Raw genomic sequence first — 21,042 nt, 5'->3', positions numbered from 1 at the left:
TTTTTTCCCTATGCCACAATTGAGACGAATTTGTATGGGTTTAAATTATAAAGCTGCTATTATAAAACTTCGAAATATGCTAGTAATTTTATCACCTAAAATTTTCAAAGCTGTTGCATAGACTGGGAAGTTTATTTCCACAGAGATAATACGGTAGTACGAGTCCAAATTTTTTTCCTATTACTGTTATAGGTTTTCTGATAAGTAGTAAGGAACATTGTGAAGCGCAGAAAATTAAAAGCAGCTGGAGACTTTTAATAGCATTTTTATTTTTTTCTACTTATGCTATTGCATTTCTTAATTCTTATTTATCTCATTTAGGACAGTGAAGGAGTTCCTTTAAATCTAGCTGCTGCTCATATGGGTGTATTAGTCTTCCAGAATTTCACAAAAATCAACACATTTTCCTGGGCTAAAATTAGAAAAATAAGTTTTAAAAGAAGGAAGTTTTTAATTAAGCTTCATCCTGAGGGCTATGTAAGTATCTTATTCATCATTACATTATTTGATATTTATGTCATAGAAATGCTAGATTCATTGTTAAGTTTTCAAGGAATTTAACTGTGAGTCTTTTGTACCTTCAACAATTAGTCCAGTAGTGCTTCAATTTCTTTCTTTTTGTTTTATTTTTATTTTAAGGATCATAGTGGTGATTTCCTTGCTTTTAATAATGTTTTATCAGTTTTTTGTTAAATTTATTTCTACAAATAGTTAATACAAATAATTACTACATACAAATACTTAACTTCATTTTTTGGGGTTTATTTCTTTCAAATACTTCTGAAAGCCTTCAATGTTTCATGGTTGCTCTTATTCCAGTATTAATTTACTTATTACTGATTACCAAAAAGCAAAATGACCTTGTTATGTAATGAAAAATTTGTGTGAAGGATTTTTGAAAATTGCAAATGTAACATTTAGATACCTGATTGAGTCTTAATTAACTCAGTGCTAAAACGATAGTAGTTTTTGAGAAATTAGGTAGTGAAAAATCAACTTTTCTTTAAAAGGTTCACATATGCTCTTAAATAAATTATGTGAATTTGGCTATATTGTGCAGAATTCATATCGACCAGCCATGGGATTTGAACCCGGATCACCTCATTGGGAGATGAGTGCTCTATCAGCTGAGCCACCACAGCATATGTTTGTTTGTTAAGTTATAAATGAGAATGCTTGAAAGCTATTGGTTTTGAAAACTAAAGTTGTGGAGAAAAGTAATTTTGATCTTGAAAACTAAAACTGCTATAGGAACAGTTAATTGATCAACAAATTAAAGAAGAATTGCTTGACTGACATTGCTTATTAAAAGTCTATGTTTGTTTTCATTACTATCTTTTGTTTGTACTGTTTCTGGTAGTCGCATGGTGGATCACTAGGAGTGAAAGCTGCTATCCTAAGTGTCAAATAAGAAATTAGCATATTTTATTTCTAAGCAAGTTTTAATAGTGAATTTTTTTATATTTATTGTTAGCATCGTTTTTATGTGAAATACATGTTAGGTTAAAAACTGCCTGTTTTTCGTCTCTTTCTCTCCCTTTTGTTTCTTTAGTGAGTAGACCAGTAACAACGAGTTCATCTTTTGTGCTGGAAACTTGCTAGTAAAGGTCTGAATAAGTGTAGTTAAACGACTGATACTCTAGATGAGACGCGTTCTTACATATTTGAACTGGACCACTTAGAGTGATGCACTTTTCTTTACTGTCTTAAAGCATTCTGAAAAAAAGATATCGAGAATCCCTTGGAGTCCTGTTCCTGCCGCTATTGTGAGGTTTTTTCGATTGTCTTTGTTCCCAACACAACAAAGGAGGTATCAAGGTCCCTCTAATGTGGAATTTTTGACTAACGATTATATGATAAATTCTGGTGAACTCTGTCTGCTGATCTATGAACTGAACTGAGACATTTTGCTGTTCTAAGAACTTGTGTTCTACTAGCCCTGTGAAAGTTTGTTGAACTCTGTTTGACAGGAGTATTTTTGCAAATCCATGCATCTCTGATATTTAGCCTATTCTGCTAATAATTATAGAGGATTTGTACCTACTATGTCATAATACTATTAAACCCTATTTTTGATTGTTGGATTCGCAATGTATTCTTAGTCAAGTGCATTAAACGTTTCAAATTATAGAATAGACATTTTTATATTAATTCATATTTATATTTAAGATTTCAACTGTAAAGAAAATTGAGATGATTAAGGGTATTAACATGAAGTTATTTATTTACAGGGGTATTATAAAGACACTGTAGAATTTGTTTTTGAAAGTCGAAATGAATGTAAAAACTTTTGGAAGAAATGCATTGAAAATCATGCTTTTTTTCGATGTTCAGAAGTAAAGCGATTACCACGGCAGAAAACTCGAATTTTTAGTCGAGGCTCTTCTTTTAGGTATATCTTTATTTAAAAAAATAATTGCTGTATGATTTCTAATTTATTATACTTATTACTCATTATTGTTAATTTTTTGATTTTATTGCATATAAATAAAACATTTTATGTGTATTCACTGCTGGCCATTAAAATTGCTACTTTAGAAAAGAATAGAAATAAATGAATGTTATTTATTAGACTCATACATTATAGTAAGAAGAGCAATTTAGAGGCAAGTAGGACATGTAGATATTGAAAAATCAGTAACAAAAGTTGCCAACTTTGGTAAAAATAACATAATTTATCTACGTGGATGAGGAGTTAGATATTATAGAATAGAAAGAAGACGTAAATAAAATCTTAATAATTAAAATAAAAATATAAATGTGTGTTATAGAGCAATTTCTGCAACCTTAATCAGTACACTTTAAAAACTATACCTTAGTTTATTTGCTTTTAAACCATCAACAAACATTTTCAATTGTTCAAAGTTCGGGGCGTTGTCCTAGCTACCTTCGACCTTCGGACATGTTTTGTGTTAAAAAAGGCGAGGATAGTACACCCAACAAGCAGCTGTGCCACCGTTCATGGGTCCATGCTGCTGCAAATGTTGAACTATTTCAATATAAAAATTTTGTCTTGGGAACTATTTTATTTCTATACTCACGATGAGTAATTTGGCTCTTCAACCCCCTTAGTCAAGCTGTCTGTCTTCTTGGCTATTGATAGTGGGTTGCTGCTGAGACTTAACATGGTGTTCTATGTGACTCAGGGTTGGCTTTTTGCCAGAAGGAGCTGGTTTTTGCCATGCCAATGGAAGAAATTGGTTATAACCAGTAAAAACCGGCAAAAATTGGCAGAAACTAAAAAAACGTCTATACTAGTTCTAGTAATTGCTTAATGACATTTTGTTTGAGTAAACTGAAAAATGTAACTCCATGTAACTGTAACAAACTTTTTAATTCATTGTTTGTTAATATATATTATTTTGTTTATATTAAATATAAAGAGTACAGTATATCAAATATTTATATGAAATAAAAAATAAAGTAATGTAATAATAAATATAAATGCTAGATTTTAGTTTATTACATTAAACTCTGAAATTCAGTAATTATTATCATTTAACTCTTAACATAACTGAATAGAGCTATTTTCAAATAGTTTTTTTCTTTTCAAGACATAATTTGCATGACAACAATCCAATTATTATAACAGTAACAGTTTTAGTCTTTGCTGTATGTAAGAGGCAATATAATTGGTTAGACTGCTACATGGTGGTTCAGTTTTAAAAAATATGCAATAGATGAAAGTTTCACAAATCTTGCTTGTTCCTTGATGGCAATGACTGCTAGTTCTGCTGGACTTGAGAGAATTTTCTCAAATTTCTGGTTTGTGCATAGCAAATTGTGAAATTGTTTAGGTTTAGAAACTGCATCAAAACTTGTCTTTTCTTATAGATTACTGCAGAGTGCAAACAATGTAATATTTGATTTTGAATGGTGATAATTTTGTAAATAAGTTGTACTTTGTTTACATTTAATTATTTCTTCTATGAATTATACATTGTATGTCAATCTCAGTACTTACTTTTATGTCATTTTCTGAATTTCTGCCAATAAAGTTATGTACTTTTGCATATGTTGCAAAATAAAAATTCTAACACGAAGGAAATGTGCATATGTAAAATTCTGAGCGCACATTTTTACTACCTTTTCCTGGCTTTGCAGCCCCTTCATAATGTTTTTTGAATTCTGCAGTTCCCCTTATCAAAATTATCACTGCAATAATTCTATAAGGACAATTTGTATTATTTATTGTATCAAAATTTTTTCAGTTGGGGTAAGCCTGTTTTGTCTTATAAAATGCCAGCTTTAAAAAAAAAAAAAACTTCGTATAATTGAAGACTTATAAATGGTTGGTTCTAGCGTTGTTTAAGAGATGGAAAGTTAAATAATTTAATATTAATTCAAAACTGTCTGCTGCACAACATGTGCCTAGAGTGTACACTAAGTCTTGATTAGTCAGAGTGTTATTTCAATTTAAAACAAAGTGTAGATTTCGTTTTATTACAACGTCCTCTAACACAATTGCATTCCTGTGTGTCCTCTGTGATTATTATTTTCTCAGAATATTGTGATATCTTTTTTGTTACGTAGGCATTTACCTTATACGGTAGAGAACCATTTATCTGGTATCCAGAAAACCGGTACAAATTTTGTGCGGTTTTCCTGTCATTTTGAACTAGAACATTTTTGAAAGAGATCGGATATTTGACTGAAACTCGAAGTTGAGTAGAGGAAAACGTGGGTGTAGGGGAAAATTTTTCTTCCCGTTTGCCCAGAGAAACTTCATTTCTTCCCTGACCTTGAAGATCTTTAGATCGAAAGGGGGCAGGGAAGGGACAAATGTTTTATTTTCTCCTGTGTGACCGAAAGAATCATAGTTTTTCTGATAAGCTGCCATCAGTTAAACTTAAGGAGCGGCATGCTGATTTCGTTTTCTCTCTGATTTATGAGAGGGTGGGGAAAATGCATTGCATACGCATATCAGTGAACAAAAGATAAAATAAAAAAGAAAAATATATCATATAAATATAAGATTTATTATGATAAATTGTTTTATAATTTCGGATAATACATTATTTATTAGGAGTAAAGCGTTTTTTTAATCACCAGTTATATTTATCTATTTGACATCTATTAACAAAACAATATTTTTCTCATGAATAAATTCTGATTTCTTAGAAGTGCAGTATCATTTCTATGCAAGTTTTTCTTGAAATGGAATCGCATCTGCTTTCGTTAAAAATCGTCTGTTTTTATAAAATAAAAAAATATAAGAGGAGAAGATTGTTTATTAATTTAAGCATATAATTATTTATTACTAATAGCAGACGATTATTTTATGAAGCAGATAGCTGTTTTTTTTAATTTTTTTTAATTCTGGTTTTCTGATTCCATTATGTTGGAGTTTTTTTTTTCTTTTCATGATAAAATTCATATTCAATAAATTAATTCTTTTCATTCATAAATTTTATCAATAAGTGTTTTTTAAATTCCGTTGATCTTATGATATCCGGCCTTGTTCTGGGTTTTAATATTTATGCTAGTGCCCTTTTTTAACTATCGTTAATTATAATTTTCAAGTGTTGTTTTTATTTAGATTAATAAGTTTTCCTTTTTTTTCTTTATAATTAGGTATGAAATATATTGCGTTATTTAATCGTTGGTTTTGTTTTATATTAGTTAATTTGGGTTTTTTAATTATTTTCAAAAAGTAAATTTGTGAGTTTTGTATTTTTTAAACTTGTTTTTCTTGTCTAAACTTGCAAATATTTTTATTCTTTTAAATGTTATTTTTCTAACATTTATTTTTGAAATTTAGGAGAGCCTTTCTTTCGTTTCTTATTTTAAAATGTGTTACACTTCTTCCTTGTAATTTGGGTTCGATAAAACATCGATTAGCGACACTTTTTGACCAATCCAGAAAACTGGGAAATTCAGTCATCCGAGAAAGATAGCGATCCCGATAGCGATGGTCCCAAGCATCCCGGATAATTTCTCTACTGTACTAATTTTCATCTGATATTTGTCAACTTGGAGTATTATTGTAAAATTTAAATTCCATCTTTTATACAAATTAGCACACTTTTATAATTGCTGTTCCTAGTAATGAAATACTTGTTTTGAATATTTTGTCATGCATATTATGTATTTTTGCAGGTACAGTGGCAGAACACAGAAACAAATGGTAGAATATGTGAGAGAAAATTATGTGAAGCGTCAGCCGTTTCAAAGGTAAAGCAGTGTGTTCTTTCACTGAACTTTCAGTTGTGCAAAATACTTCTCTCTGCTTCCTGACAATATTCTTATTTTGAAGCAAGAAATTTTGTTTGAATTTTTATCTGTGAGAACTTGAAAACTAATTTATATTTTTTATTTATTTATTTTTTTTAAGATTCAAGTAGTTTAATTTGACTTAAACTTAGAACCGTTTGATGCTTTGCAGATTACAAAGAAATCTTTTATAGATAAATGTACCTGTATTTCGATTTTGAAGAAAGGAAGTTATTTACAGTAGTAAAAATAATTTAAATCAGATCTTGGATAAATGCATTATTATTTGAAAATAATAATGATGAGTAATGTTTGTACACTCTCATTTCAATAGTAACTGATCTGATTCTGTGTACAAAATCTATAATAACTATAATCTATAACTATAATCTATAACTATAACTATAATCTATAACTATAACTATAATCTATAACTATAATCTATAACTATAATCTATAACTATAATCTATAACTATAATCTATAACTATAATCTATAACTATAAACTATAATCTATAACTATAATCTATAACTATAAACTATAATCTGATTTTGTGTACAAAATTGTTTTTATTTTGACTTGTGTCATTAAACTCTTGAATCAATATAATCCTTATATCTTTTCATATTAAAATCTTTAAACTATTTTTTTCTTTTGTTTGCCAAAATTTAGTTTTTAAAAAAATATTATAGGCCCCAACTTAAATTTTTTTATTGACATCAAACATTGCTCTGTAAAATTTCACAATTACAATTGTATTGTATCTTCCTTATTTATTTTGAACTTGCATTTGTTAGTCTTAAAGTATCAATTCTTTCATGTTATTGGTTGATTGTATGCATATTCATTGCTATATTCTTATTTTTGGAAAGACAGAATTTTTAATTCAAACTTTCAGTGATAAATTTCTATTTGCTACATTTTATTTGGCATTTGTGCCCAACTTAAACTTGTAAATATTAAAAGAATATACCAATTACTCTTCTCTTTATATTATGCAAGTGTAGCATTGCAAATTTTCGACTATTTGGAATGAGATTAACCAGAAAGCTCAAAAAGCTAGGATTTGTAAAAGTTTACAAAAGCTTTTTAAAAAAAGGAATTTATTTACAAAAGGTTAATTAAAGCATTGAAACAATTTATTGTGAAGTACCAATAAATTGCATTATTTTGTAAGATAATATAAGCAGTTTTTTCATTGATAAAATTGTTGAAAACCTGCGAGATAAAATTTATATAAAAAGAAAGAAAGTTTAGGACAAAAGAAGACAATAATTGTGGTTTCCGAAGAAACGAACGTCATCCCCTTCCTATAACTTCATTTTAATAAAGAGTAAGTAGAAAATTTTCTTCAGTCTCTGTTAGAGGAAGGGAAAATAGTTGCCAAAAAAATAACATAGAGGATAATGTTAAATTTCCTATAACATAACATAACAAAAAAAAATTGTAAATTTTTTTTAGTATTTTTATTTGTATTTGTTTAAAGACACTTTGTTCTTGATTTGTATTTGTTAATCACCATACTGTCATTGATATCTTTCAGAAAAATTAAATAACAAATCAAATAAGAATAATGAATATTAAATAGATTTGGATTTGATGCAGATGAGTTTTTTTTTTCTTCTTGTGTTTTAGTTTTGGTTCACTTCACAATTTTTTTGTTTATTGAACTTTTTAACCTGCATTTTGTTACATCGCAACATTTTTTAAAGGCATTTTTGGTAGTATTTTTTTTCTTCCTGAAAGTACAGTAATGTAGAAAAATGATTATTTCATTTTAAAGTTTAGCTTTCAGAATAAGGAACAATTTTATTTGCTGTTTCTCTTTCGCCTTTTTGTCAATTGTGTAACTTCAGTTTTATTTTTATAGCTGTTAGTCAATATCACATTTATCTTTAATATTTCTTGTTAGATGACTATTCTAGTCTTTGCTTACCTATTACCCTTATTATTGTTCTAAAAGCTGAGATTCTGGAAAATATTTTATATCAGTGTTTTTATTGTGGTGCAACACTTTTCCAGCTATTTAGCTTGTAATTTCCCTTCAAATACTTCTATTAACAACTATTACAGTTTATTTTTCCATTATCTTTATTATTTTCTATAAGCAGTGACTCAATTATGCTTTTTTTATTTATTTTTTTCTGTTTCATATATTTTCTTTCACGTAGCTATTTTAGTTTTTTTCTTATCTGCTTTTTTTATTATGGTTCAAAATTTTTTCCAGTAAGTACAGCAGAGTGGCCACTCACTCTGAAAACAGAAGAATACATGGAATGCCCGGGGAATTCGAAAGTACTCCTGAAAAGCCTAGAATTTTTAGAAAGTTTACTCTGATTTCTGGAATATTTTGGAAGATCAAAAATTAATAGTACTTTTTTATTTTAATTTTATAACCAGTTCTGAACAGCCGACCTAATTCTGAGTTTGTGACTATCATTGTTCATTTCCATAGCCTTATAATTTTGAACTCAACCTAGAAGAGAGGAGAAACCATGAAAACCTCCCATGGTTTGCCTGACTGTAAGAGGATTCTTACCCATGATTCATTTACCACTGACAATATTTTACGTCAACACTGTAGTCGATGTGAGCCTGGAACAGACTTCGTATCAACCAGCTACCGCTGACATTTGAACCTGGGTTACCCCATTGGGAGGCAAACACTCTCTATCTCTTAAATTACTGCAGCCCTATCAGTATTTTTTTATAAACGTTGTTGAACAGCCAACCCAATTTTTTGAGTTTATGACTACCAATGTTCATCTCTGTTGCCTTGTAATTTTGAACCTGATCCAGAACACTAGGGAACTCCAGGATCAAGTAGTGGGAGAAATTTTGCCTTCTTGCATGACCTTTTGATGGAACTAACTTGTATTTGCATTACATGGAGAGGAAAACCAAGAAAACCACTCATGGTTAGCCTGATGGCAAGGGGGCTCTAACCCATGATCCATCTACCACAGAGGATATTTTATATCAGCACTGTGGTCAGTGCGAGCCAAGTGTAAAGTTATAAGATGCAGACGCTCTATCCCCTGAATCACCCCGGCTTCTAGCAGATTGTTTGTTATATTCATTAAAAATAATATAACAAATATATAAATTCATGTATTTACACTCAACAAAATGTTTCAATTTTTTTATGTATGAAATTGTATCATTTAAAATTTATCCTGTCTCACTTTTTTTTCTTTTCATCAATGTTATTTTAATAAATAACTCATTTTTAATTTATTTAATTAATAATTTCCAGTTTTCCTACATCTAAAAACATTAGGACAATAAAATTTTTTTCAAAACCAGACATATCTATCTATAGCCTGTCATAAAATTATTAATGAAAATTTTTAATGAAAGTCATAAATGCTTTGTTCAATATCATGAACATTTTAACAATGATCAGTTTTAATATAAAAAAAGTGGAAATTTTAATTGAAATTTTTTCCTTCTCAATTCTTAAACGCATGCTTAAATATTTTAATAATTTATTAAAATTATGTTTTATTCATGAGATTTTGCAACCCAATCCAGAAATTTTTTTTCTAATGCGACCTTGGATATCTCACCTAATTGTGTATGGAGAGTGGCCACTCTGTACAGTAATATAAAACACCAAAAATTTCAACATTAAATGGTAAAAACATGTCCTTATTTAATAAGATTTGTTTTTATATCCCTGTCGTGTGTTTTTTCAACTTTACCATTCATGTTTTTCATTTATTTGTCTTTAATTGTATTGTTATATTGTTTATATTTTTTTTATGAGTGTCATTTGCACTAAAATCTTGGGCTTTTATTGAGATATGGCATTTTTTTCTCTCCAGAAAATAGGGTTGCATTAAAAGCCAACATTTTGCGACTTAAGTATCCAGAATGTTTACATATCTGTACTTTGCCTAATCTAGCTCATTCTGAATAGTCAAGCTTTATTGTATATGTTATTTATAAAAGCAAATGAACCTGGCACAGAAGAAATTTATCCTCACACTAAAAATACAAGCAGAAAGTTATATATATTTTTTCAATTCATAATTCTTTGACCTGAATTTTATTAATTTTTATGACCTTTTATTATTGCAGGTCTACCAGCTTGCGTGTCTCTAGTACAAATCGTAGAGGCCTAGGCCTAGTTGGTGTATCTCTTTCAGCACAACCCTTGCTACCTGTAAGTAGCAGCCAATCTTGTGGTTCAGTTATCCTTTCTCATGATCTAGAGATGCCTCCAGCTTTTTTGACAAGGCCCACATCAGCTTCACAACCTTCTTCTCCAAGAGTTAATCAAGACTCATCCAGAATGATGGCAAATGGAAGTATATGTATTGATTCCAGAGGTTCCTACTCAGAGAGAAGAGATCTTCCACCAGGTTTGCTTTACTCGAAATTAAATAAAGATTTAATTGACAGTGAACTTCATAGTCCAGATGTAATAAGTAATTGCAGTGAGGAAAATTATAGCGATAATTTTAGTGATCATTATTTGTCTGATAACACTTCACATAATTCTTATTCTTTAGATCATAAACATTCTCTTTCTGACAGTGTTGTTTATCAAAATTGTCGTGATGCTTTGACTATGTCAGATAACAAATCTGATCATATTTGTAATTTATCTTTCGATTCAAAAGCACCATTTGATACTAAACAAAGCTCGTTAGGTAGTGAGGGAGAAGTAGCAAAGGGAGAATTTTTAAGCAATTTGGTGAAAGATTTATCTGAAATTTGTAATCAAAATAGTGTTGAAAATGATATGGTTGTTCTTGAATCGAATTGTGTGAATGGTGATGCATCTTCTAACTGTGTGAATGGTGATATACCCTATATTTTGCATAAATTAGACAAATCTCAAAAACCTCAATCAAATATTTTAAAACAATGTAATACACCTAGGTCACCTAAGCCTATACTCAGAGTTGAGGTGGAGCATGCTCTAAAATCCCAAGGTAGTCCCACACTTTATGCAAGGGCTGGATGTTTTTCTACTTCGAAGAAAAACAAATTTAATCATAATATTAAAAATTTAATGCGTAGTAAAACAGTTGATTTTGTTTCTGTTAATCAACTTCCTGCTGCTGACAGTTTTTCATCTCAAGATGATTCGTTGGAAGATTCTATTGGTAAAGTTCTCAAAGAATGTCAACGAAAATGCAATTCTGAACCAATTAACACCAAAGGTTTGCTTAAATATTCTTCTAGTAAACAGAGTTCAACTGATTCCCAAGATATGGATTATGGTTCTTCAAACAAAGATGGTACATATTATCGGTTTGCAACAGATGATTTGACTGACAGCATTGAGATGATCATGTCCAAAAAACAAGGAAAGAAAAGATTGAATAAATTTAAACATAGTACTACAAATATTTCATTTGAAGCTAGTGATCCCGTTGAAAATAAAAGTTACGTACCTGAATTCGTTGATGTTCCCGTTACGGAAACTGTTTTTCAAGTTACTGAAGTAGAATCAGAAAGAAAGAAGATGGAGAATATTAATCCCCTGCTTAAAGATCATTGGGTAAATCGTAGTACCGAAGAATATCTTGCTGACTCTTCATCAAGTAGTGAGATGTTGTATTCTGGTAATAGCACCAGTAGCCTTGATGATATGCTTCAATTAAGTGATCTTAGGCTTTATGATACTCATTTATCTTCATCTGAAGAAGATCCAACTGTTGCTGATGATGATGAATTGGATAAAAGCCACATAGTTGATTATGAAGAGGAGGATTTGAATAATCAAATGCAATCAGAAAACCATATTCCTTTCAAAAATGCTAGTGACTTTGAAAATGACTGTGAAGTAGATAATAATAGTTTAAATGAAGCTATAGATATATTAGAAGACATAACTGAGCACACTGAAACCTTCTCAGAAGGAGAAACAGCCCAAATACTAGATGATAATTTGTCTTGTGGAAGTACTCGCTCAATTGAATCTATTCCTAGTACACCAAGTAAAGCTGGCTCTTCTTGTTTAGTAGAAGATTGTATAGCAGCTAGTTCATCTCAGAACTCAAATCAAAAATCTGGCTGCATACCACCCATTCTGAAAACTGTAGATAGGCACCAAAAGTAATCCTATAATGTACTGAAATCAACACTTCCCTATGTTAATTTTTGCTGATGGAAGAAAGTTTTTTAGAATTTTGTACTTTGTGCAATAACTTTTGTTTTCTGTTTTAAAAATAACTGAAAATAAGAAATTGAATTCTGATTGAAAACTCTGCTGTTAAGTGCATTAATTTTGTCGTGTAAAATTTTCAGTACTTTTTATATGTGTATTTGTTTTATTTAAATTTTAATGTGGTTTTTCATTATTTAGTCTAACTCCTACCTCAAATGCTAAATACTTTACTTTTAGTGTATTAAATTTTTATGTTAAATATTACATGCAAAATAGTTTTATTTTACCATACTGAAAATTCTTTCTTTCATGAGCCTGTGTTTTTATTTATGCAATTTTTTTTTGTCATATAAGTAGTTATATATTGTTTTTTCATTTTGAACGCATATATTAACTATTACTTTCTTATATCTAGTCATTTTTGTTTATTTTTATTTTCATTGTTGAGATTTACATTGTTAAGGTGAAAGTATCTGTGATTGGATTTTGAAATAGTATACCATACCATGCTTTTTTATGAATCAAATTTATTTTTATTCTTTGATATTTGCTTAATGTTTGAAAATGAAGACAATGGATTTAAATTCAGTTGAAGGTTTGCTAGATCAAGTATAAATGTTTAAGTTGACATGTTCACAGTTTAGTTAAAAAATTAAAACTAGTGTAGAGAAAAAAATTAATAAAATGAAAAATGTGGTTAGATGTTTTGAAGAGGGATAAATCACAATTCAAAACTTTTCCACCTATACTTTGTGCTAGGATAACTTGGTTATGTATAATAAGCACCTGTAATGTGTTAAACAATCATTTGTAGGTAGGAAATATCGAAATGCATCATTCTTAGTTGCTATTTTAAAGATTATCTTCAGTAATATTGAAGAATCATGAAAAAAAGACAAAGGTTATCCCACCTGGCATTTTTGCATGGAATAAAAATCATCAATATTTACCATAATATATCTGATAGTGGGATTGGAAGATTTATTGGATCTTTTAACTTTTTTATTATCTCTGAAATCAGAATTGATAGTACATGAAAAGAAATAAGCTAAAAAAAATAATTATTGTTCATGAGTTTTGATACTTAATTTAGCTCTTGTTTAATTATAAAATATTTTTTAGGGGGTATTTACGAAATATAATTAGCATATCTCGTATCTCAATCTCATTCACTTTGTATAATTTGAAAATTTTAGTATCCATGAAATTACACATTCATATTCACTTCTTGTATTACATCTGCAATTTTCAGTTTTGTTCTGCGTGTGAAGCACAGAAGAAATGAATTTTTTTTTAAAAAACTGAGCTTATAAATTCATATAATTATAATTTTAGTACTGATTATTATCATATGCTAATCGTTTGTCCACTTGGCCTTTAAACCATGGACTCTCCAATGTTTCTCTACTTGAGTAGAGCAAGAAGATAGTGCAGGACATTTGTCCAAATGCAAAACAGTCATATCCTGGCCAGTCATATAAAAAGAACATATTTTGGTAATGATAACCTATTTAATTTTCAATATATAGCTTAAAATTCATTCATTTTAAGATTGCATATTGAATACAATAAATACTTGTTCAAATTGTGGTATAAACTGTCACACAATTAAGAAAATATGGTCATGTTTCTCAGCCTTTCTGCTATTTAGCACTTTTGCGTTTACTATAATTATGCTTTCCTGTTTTTTTTTCCTGTAATTTAGCAGATTTGCTTTAATTGTTACTATGCTGTATCACTTATGTAGTATACCATTTAATTTGGTTTTTTCAAGTGGACAATGCCTGAATTTTTCCCTTATAGATTGTGCTTTAGTATGCCATAAAAAATGCCAAATGTTGTAGTTTTTAAAAGGCAAGCATTATAAGTTGCCTACTCTTATTATCTTATTTTATTTTTAGTTTTCTACATTTAAAGTACACATTCAAATTCCTTTACATTTTAAAGGACTTTCACAATCAATTCTGTTTTCAAGGATATTTGCTCTGTAAAGAAAATCCATCCTATAAACTTGTTAAATGTTTTTCGTGAAAGAACTTTTTGCATTATTAACAAATAATTAATTCCTAATAATGGTTTACAATATTGTGTTCGTAGTTTTAAGTGCATATGCAGAATGGACTCAATTTTACACAAAGCTCATTATAAAAGTAACTAGAACTTAAAGCTTAATAATTGTTAGACGATTAATCGATTAATAAGTTTTACCTTAAGTTTAAATCCCTAAATTTGGAATAATATTCAAAAGTAAATACCTTTTAAATTAGGGATAAAATTTTTTTTACAGGGAAGCTTTACCTTTATAATTTTTGTTAATTTTATGTTTATGTGAACTAAAGTAACGCGTGTGATAAGATGTCCGCTTGTCAACTATTTGTGATGATGGCATAATGTTTATATAGCTTAGTGAAATATATTTATATATATAACAGCGTTTTTAATAATGTGCTTACAAAAATAAGATTACGCTATGGCTTTATAAAAGTTTTAACTTTATTCTAAATGCTAAAAAGCATCATTTGAACCTTAAAAGGCAGACAGAATTAAATATAATCTATCTAAGTTTTTAAAAAAACCAGCGTTACAATTGTTCCAAGCACTGTTTGAACTGAAAAATTGAATTAGGATAAAATGCATGAAAATAATAATAGTAATAATAAATAAATTTAAAAAAACTTTAAAATAAATAAGAAGGCAAAAACAACAAGAATTTTTTCTGAAAGTGGGTAAAACCTGTTTCTTTTTTTTAAACAGTAAAAACCATAAAAAATTATATTTTTTAAAGATTGTAAAAACCAGGGGGAAAAGGCTATAAAGACCTTTTTTGATAAATATTGTGTCAACCCTGAATTATCTGAAGTGCAGTTTTCATAAATGTATATTTTGCTGTCATTTTCTTCTATTTCGCAATTTCAGTTTTTTTTATTATTAGGCCTATTATTTCTTTTATAAATCTTAAATGTATTTTCTTATGGCGAACTATTACAGCATTTTTTTCTTCCTTTCTTTGAATATTATAAGAGAAATTCTGATGAACCATAAAAACCATAAACCAGTTTTATACCAAACCAAACATATATACTACAAACATACAAATTAACATAAACCAAAGTTTTATATCGTATTGTTATAGCGCTATTCATTTTCCATAGAAAACAAAATAAATGTGGTAGAGATATATAAAATATGGTAGCTGCATTAAATAATTGGCAATAAAGTAAGAGTTAAGAATAAAAATGACGTTTTTCCCTTTGTTTCGCGCTTAAATTTTTGCCACTGAATGACTTCAAAAATTTTTTTTTAATGCTCTTAGTCTCTTTATGTTTTAATATTTTTATGGACAACTATTATAGTTTTTTTCCTTTATCTTTTATTTCTATAAGAATATGATTCTGATTAAATTTTATTTTTGTTATAACTTAGACATTTTTTCTGAAAAATATAGTTTGGTGGAAAACTGAGATTTTCAGTAATAAAAAATTAAAATAAGTAGTTATAAGTAGGATTAAAGCATTAGAAATGATATTTTTCTTCCTATTTGTCTCTTCTGTTTCCCACTTTGCAATTTCAATTTTTATATAACTATAATTTATTAGTATTATTTTATTAACTGTTATTTATCTTAAATAGCTTTAAAGAAAAGTAATATAGCTTTTTTGCTTTTTTACGAATTATTTTTCTTAAGCGTCAATTTTTATGAACTTTTGTTTTATTAGCATTTTTTTCTAGTAAATATGGTATTATGGAAAACAGAAAATTTCTGAATTAAATATTAGGGATGGTAAGTAAGAGTTAGGAATTAACAATGATTTTCTTTCTGTTCTTCTCTTGCGTTTTTTTTCCACTGTGCAATTTCATTCCTTTTTTTTCCAATAATTTTATAGAGTTATAGTTTTAAATTTCTTTTATTTCTTTATATTCTTATAGAAATGATATTTTTTGTATTGTAGAATTGTAAAATACTGAGCTAAAAGTTTGATAAACCAATGGCCATTATATTGGTATGAATAATAAATTCTTTTTCTCTCTCTCAAATTTTTTAAATATAAAATTTGTCTTATGAAACCAAAGCAATTTTTCTTCATAATGTAGTTTAGAGTCAAATATATCAAGCTGACTATATCAAGTCAAATATATCAATAGTGACTGCTGTTTGTTGCTATTGTAAACTATAGACTTTAATTTAATTCTTATATTATTATCTCTTATGCATGAAATTTATATAATCATTATATTTTTTTTATAAACTGAAGTATACTGAGTGACTAACAGTGAAACTAAACAGATATAAAAAAAAAATAGTTTTATTACATTTAAAATAAATGATAAATAGAATTAGTCTGTCAAAGAGTGGCTGTACCTTGTATTCTTACACTTTTATAAATTATGTGTAATTTGGGAAAAGAGAAATAAGTTCTTTATTTATGTTTCAGCTGTGATTAATTAATTTTGAAATATTTTAAAAATAATACCCTATATATAATATGTACAAGTTTGAAGAAAATCTTTAAGTTATTAATCAGTTAAGAATGCTTTTTCTAAACTAAGCGTATTTTAAATTGGGATTTGTAGGCATTGGAATTCCTCAAATTCACGATTTTCCGCTTTTTTTTTATCATTTTCTTTTGTTTCTATTTTTTATTATCATATTCTGATTTTTTGTTATAATTTCACACCATGGTAAGTTTTCTGTGCTACAGTTCCCAATATATATAAAAATTTAACTTCATTGATTGAAAAAGATTGAGATCAGATGCTAGTAATTTGATTTTTATTTTCAATGTGGCTTATTTAGAGATCATTCATAAATTTTTTTATTGTTATAAGTTTTGTTAATTGAACTTTGATAATCAGTTTTACTATCTACAGTTTTCAGATTTATATCATTAATTTTATTTTTAGATTTTAATACTTTTAACCCTAAGAGACATTATTTAAGCAGAAACGTTGTTAATTAATGTTTTGAATGGCTCATCAGCCGTTGATGATTTGCTCTGAATTTTCTGTATAGGCTGCGTCAATCATCTCCTGTCACGCACAATGTAAAAAAATATGGTTTAAAATTAAAAGATTTACGTTGTTTTAAGTAATAACTGAAAATTTATTTCAAATTCACTTCATTTTTATTTAATACAAATCAAAATTTTTATTTTAACAAATCAAATTTTTATTTATTTCAATCTGTGTGCGCTTCGCATTACTATACCACAATATGAGCTCTTCTAAGCAGTGATCATTGTCTGACAGGGATTTCCTTATAATTACATATGGTGCTTATTGTGTCAATAAATTTACTGCACTAAAATAGTTCTTTTGTTTTTTTAAGGTGAGTTTTTCATTTGCTTTTTCTTTTTTAATCTCAGGCCAGGATTTAATTTAAGAAGATAAATAATTTAATTAAACAATCTTGCCTATGTTTTTTTTTTATCTAGTGGTCAAAAATATTTAATAAAAATAACTTGATCAATCAGTCTATCATACATGTTTTATGGATACTTGCTCTAGCACATTTTCATTTTAAACTCTGTACTTTGCAATTTGCTAGTAGTGCTGCTAGTGTTTCACCATAAAATAAATATTTTTGTTGATATTATTCACAGATAAATGTAATTGGAGATCTCGATGCCAGAAGACTTCATTTTCACAGGGGGAGGGGGGAAACCAAAATAATTAAAGATTAAAAAAAACTTGAATTCATTTAAAAAAATTAAGATTGTACCCAGGGTTTCACTTAAAGCTAGGTTTAAAAATTTTTTTAGGAAAATAAAACTGTAATTTTAGATTGCTTCTTATTTTAAAAATTGTTACTTCCAGATATTACAAAACATTACAAAAGCTTTGTTAATAATTTTTTACTCCTAGTCATTTTAAGCTTAGAATTTTTGTATTCTTTAATGAGACTACATTCTATCTATTTGAAAAGATGGTTTTGTTTTGAAAAAATAGTACTTATTAAAAAAAATGTGTTTCAATTTTAATAAGTACCTTGTTTGCATCAATTGTATGCTTGGAAATATGCCTTTCGTAATGCTTTATATGCTTGAAATTTTTTTAATTTATCCTGCTTTGTTTGAATTTTTAAAAAAACAAAACATTGAGGAATTTTGGTGACTAAAAAAGTTATGCTTAATTTATATGCTGGTTCATGTATACATACAATCAGTACTTACTTAATTAAGCATTAAAAGCATACTATGATGTCTGTTTTTGTTTTGAAATTTTCTTGAATAACTTAGGTAAGATTTAACCTTCTATAAAAAGCATTTATGAAAAATGCATTCAGTTATGATAAAAAAAAACAATATTGTATAAATAATTATATTAAATATACTTATTTGTTGACACTTGATCTAGTACACTTTCATAACTCTTCAAACTCTGTAGTTTGAAACTAAATTGCAATGGTGCTGTAGTTTCACCATAAAATATTTTTATGATCATAATCAAAAGATAAATGTAATTGGAGATCTCAGTGCAAAAGAAAAAGCCCTTCTTACACAAAAAAAAAAAAAACCTAAAGCTAAAAAGAAAATAAATTTGTCACAAAAATTTTAAGCTTGTACTTGAAGTTTCTCTTAAAGTTACTTTTAAAAAATTAAATTATTAAATAAATACGTAATTTATATTGATTACTTTTTTTTCTTCAAAATTATTACTTCCAAATATTGCAAAACATTTAAATAATTAGCTAGTAATTTGCTGCTCTTAATCATTTTAAGCTTAGATTTTTTTTATATTCTTTAATGAGATTACTTTCTATCGATTTGTAAAAAAAAATGGTTTTGTTTTGAACAAATGGCACTTATTAAATTTTTTTTATAATTTTAATAATTACCTCGTTTGTGTTAGCTGCATACTTGGAAATATGCCTTTTCCAATGCTCTTATGCTTGAGCACACTTTAATTTTTCTTCCCTTGTTTGAATTAAAAACAAAAATCGTGAAGAATTTGTTGTATCCAAAACTATTTTTAATTTATATACTGATTCATGTATACATACAATCATTACTAACTTAATTTAATGATGAGAGTATGCAATGATGTCTATTTGTTTTGAAATTTTCTTTTAGATTTAACCCTTTGTAAAAAGCATTTAAAAAATACTTTAAACTCTGATAAAATAAATAGTAAAATAATATTAAATACATAAATAATAATATTGTGAAACTTTTATTCTCGATGAATCGACTTTTAAATTCAAATTATTGCCCAAAGTTATTGTAGTTAGCAAAAGCTATTAAGGAGATTGCATAATTTATAAGACTGAAGTAATAAGTAAAATAAGTCTGCTTTAAACATTGCTTTCATATACATATATAAAATATAATAATGACTATAATGCTAGTTTGAATAGTTTTATTAAAATTAAAAATAACACCCTTCAACATTAATGAATTGTTTTCATCATTTGGTGGTATTAAAACTATTTTAGTTGGTTTAAAAAGAAAGATTTTCAATTAGGAAGAAATAAATGTAAAAATCAGATTTTTTTAAAAAAATAGTTGTTTTTCTAAATCATCATGTAATTATGAGTTGTTTCGTTACTATAAATTTCCTACATTAAAAGTATATATGAATGTTCTGGAAAAATACTTAATTTAACTTCATTTGCTACTTGTATATTCTCACTACCCTCTGTCTTCATGCATGCACAAATCTTTTTTTAAATTTTTTTTTTAAAGAAATGGTGCTTTTTTATCTTACTCAAAGCATCATGATTTCTATCACATGGGTGTTCTTCTAATAAGCTACTTACTAAAATTATATATATATATATATATATATATATTTCTTTGTTTGTATTCTAACTTTCAATTAGCTCAACTTAACTTATTTACCCACACGTATATATCTATATGCATGTCTTGGAAATATCTTAAAAAGTAAGAGAGATCTTGTACTTTTTCCAAAAAGTTTTTATTGTTACTTTTCAATGTATTTTCCCTAATATTCTCTCATTTAAGTTGTTTCAGAAATAGTAGTAATGGTTTGTAACTGGAATCAATTATTTGTGAGTCAATGCATTTTAATATTTCACAATGCATTTTAATATTTCACAATGCATTTTAATATTTCATTTGCATAAAACAAACATGCCTGGTTTGTTGTGTTAAATGTTTTTCATTGTTTATTTTAATGATAAAATACATCAAAGTAATTAGTGGTTTTAGACTAAAATATTGAGTATTTGTAAACATCTTATTTCAAGTCTGGTGAAAAAACATGAAGCTGATTTTTAACCTTGTATAAAGAACAAATTTGATTCAAAAGCTCTTTTACTAATAGTTATTACTAATATTTCATAAATAGTTAATCTTTAGGTTTTAAATAAGAACTGATATTAGTAAATTTTTCATTGAATTATGCTCTTTATATAAATAAACCTTTTTTTTCTGAGACCAACTTTTATATTCATGACAATCTTCATTTTTTTAAAATACGGTTATACTTTTATCCTCTTGATTAAAAAATAATTCTAAAGTATTTCAATGCACTTGGTCAATTTTTCAATTTACTAAGTGTTATTGATCTATAGTTTGTTAAGTGTGAGATATGATTTTAATTTTTCTTACTTTATCTAGTTCATAGTATTGAACTCGCCTTAAATCCTTGGTCGCACTAAGTTACCCATTACAGTGGAAAGTCGCGTATCCGGAATCGGCGGGACTTTCCGAAGTCCGTATATTTGATTTTTTCGTATAAT

At 27.6% G+C, this 21,042-nt stretch overlaps 1 protein-coding gene across 5 annotated transcripts in view; it reads left to right on the top strand.

Moving 5' to 3' along the window:
* Cdep (Chondrocyte-derived ezrin-like domain containing protein) overlaps window positions 1-21,042 on the top strand; it is a 102,744-nt gene that overhangs the window by 22,513 nt on the left and 59,189 nt on the right. For all 5 annotated transcript variants that reach the window (XM_016075123.3, XM_016075121.4, XM_071187725.1 and 2 more), the window contains exons 8-11: window positions 322-477; window positions 2,232-2,392; window positions 6,100-6,174; window positions 10,298-10,581. In XM_016075123.3, coding sequence (XP_015930609.1) covers window positions 322-477; window positions 2,232-2,392; window positions 6,100-6,174; window positions 10,298-10,581 — 676 coding nt within the window. The remainder of the gene's footprint in view (window positions 1-321; window positions 478-2,231; window positions 2,393-6,099; window positions 6,175-10,297; window positions 10,582-21,042) is intronic.

This window comes from Parasteatoda tepidariorum, chromosome 11 (genome assembly GCF_982258835.1).
Source record: "Parasteatoda tepidariorum strain Cologne lab strain chromosome 11, Ptep-v5.0, whole genome shotgun sequence".
Classification (NCBI taxonomy): Eukaryota; Metazoa; Arthropoda; class Arachnida; order Araneae; family Theridiidae; genus Parasteatoda; species Parasteatoda tepidariorum.
The sequence above is the reverse complement of the archived record's forward strand: the minus strand, read 5'-3'. Positions and strand labels throughout refer to the sequence as shown.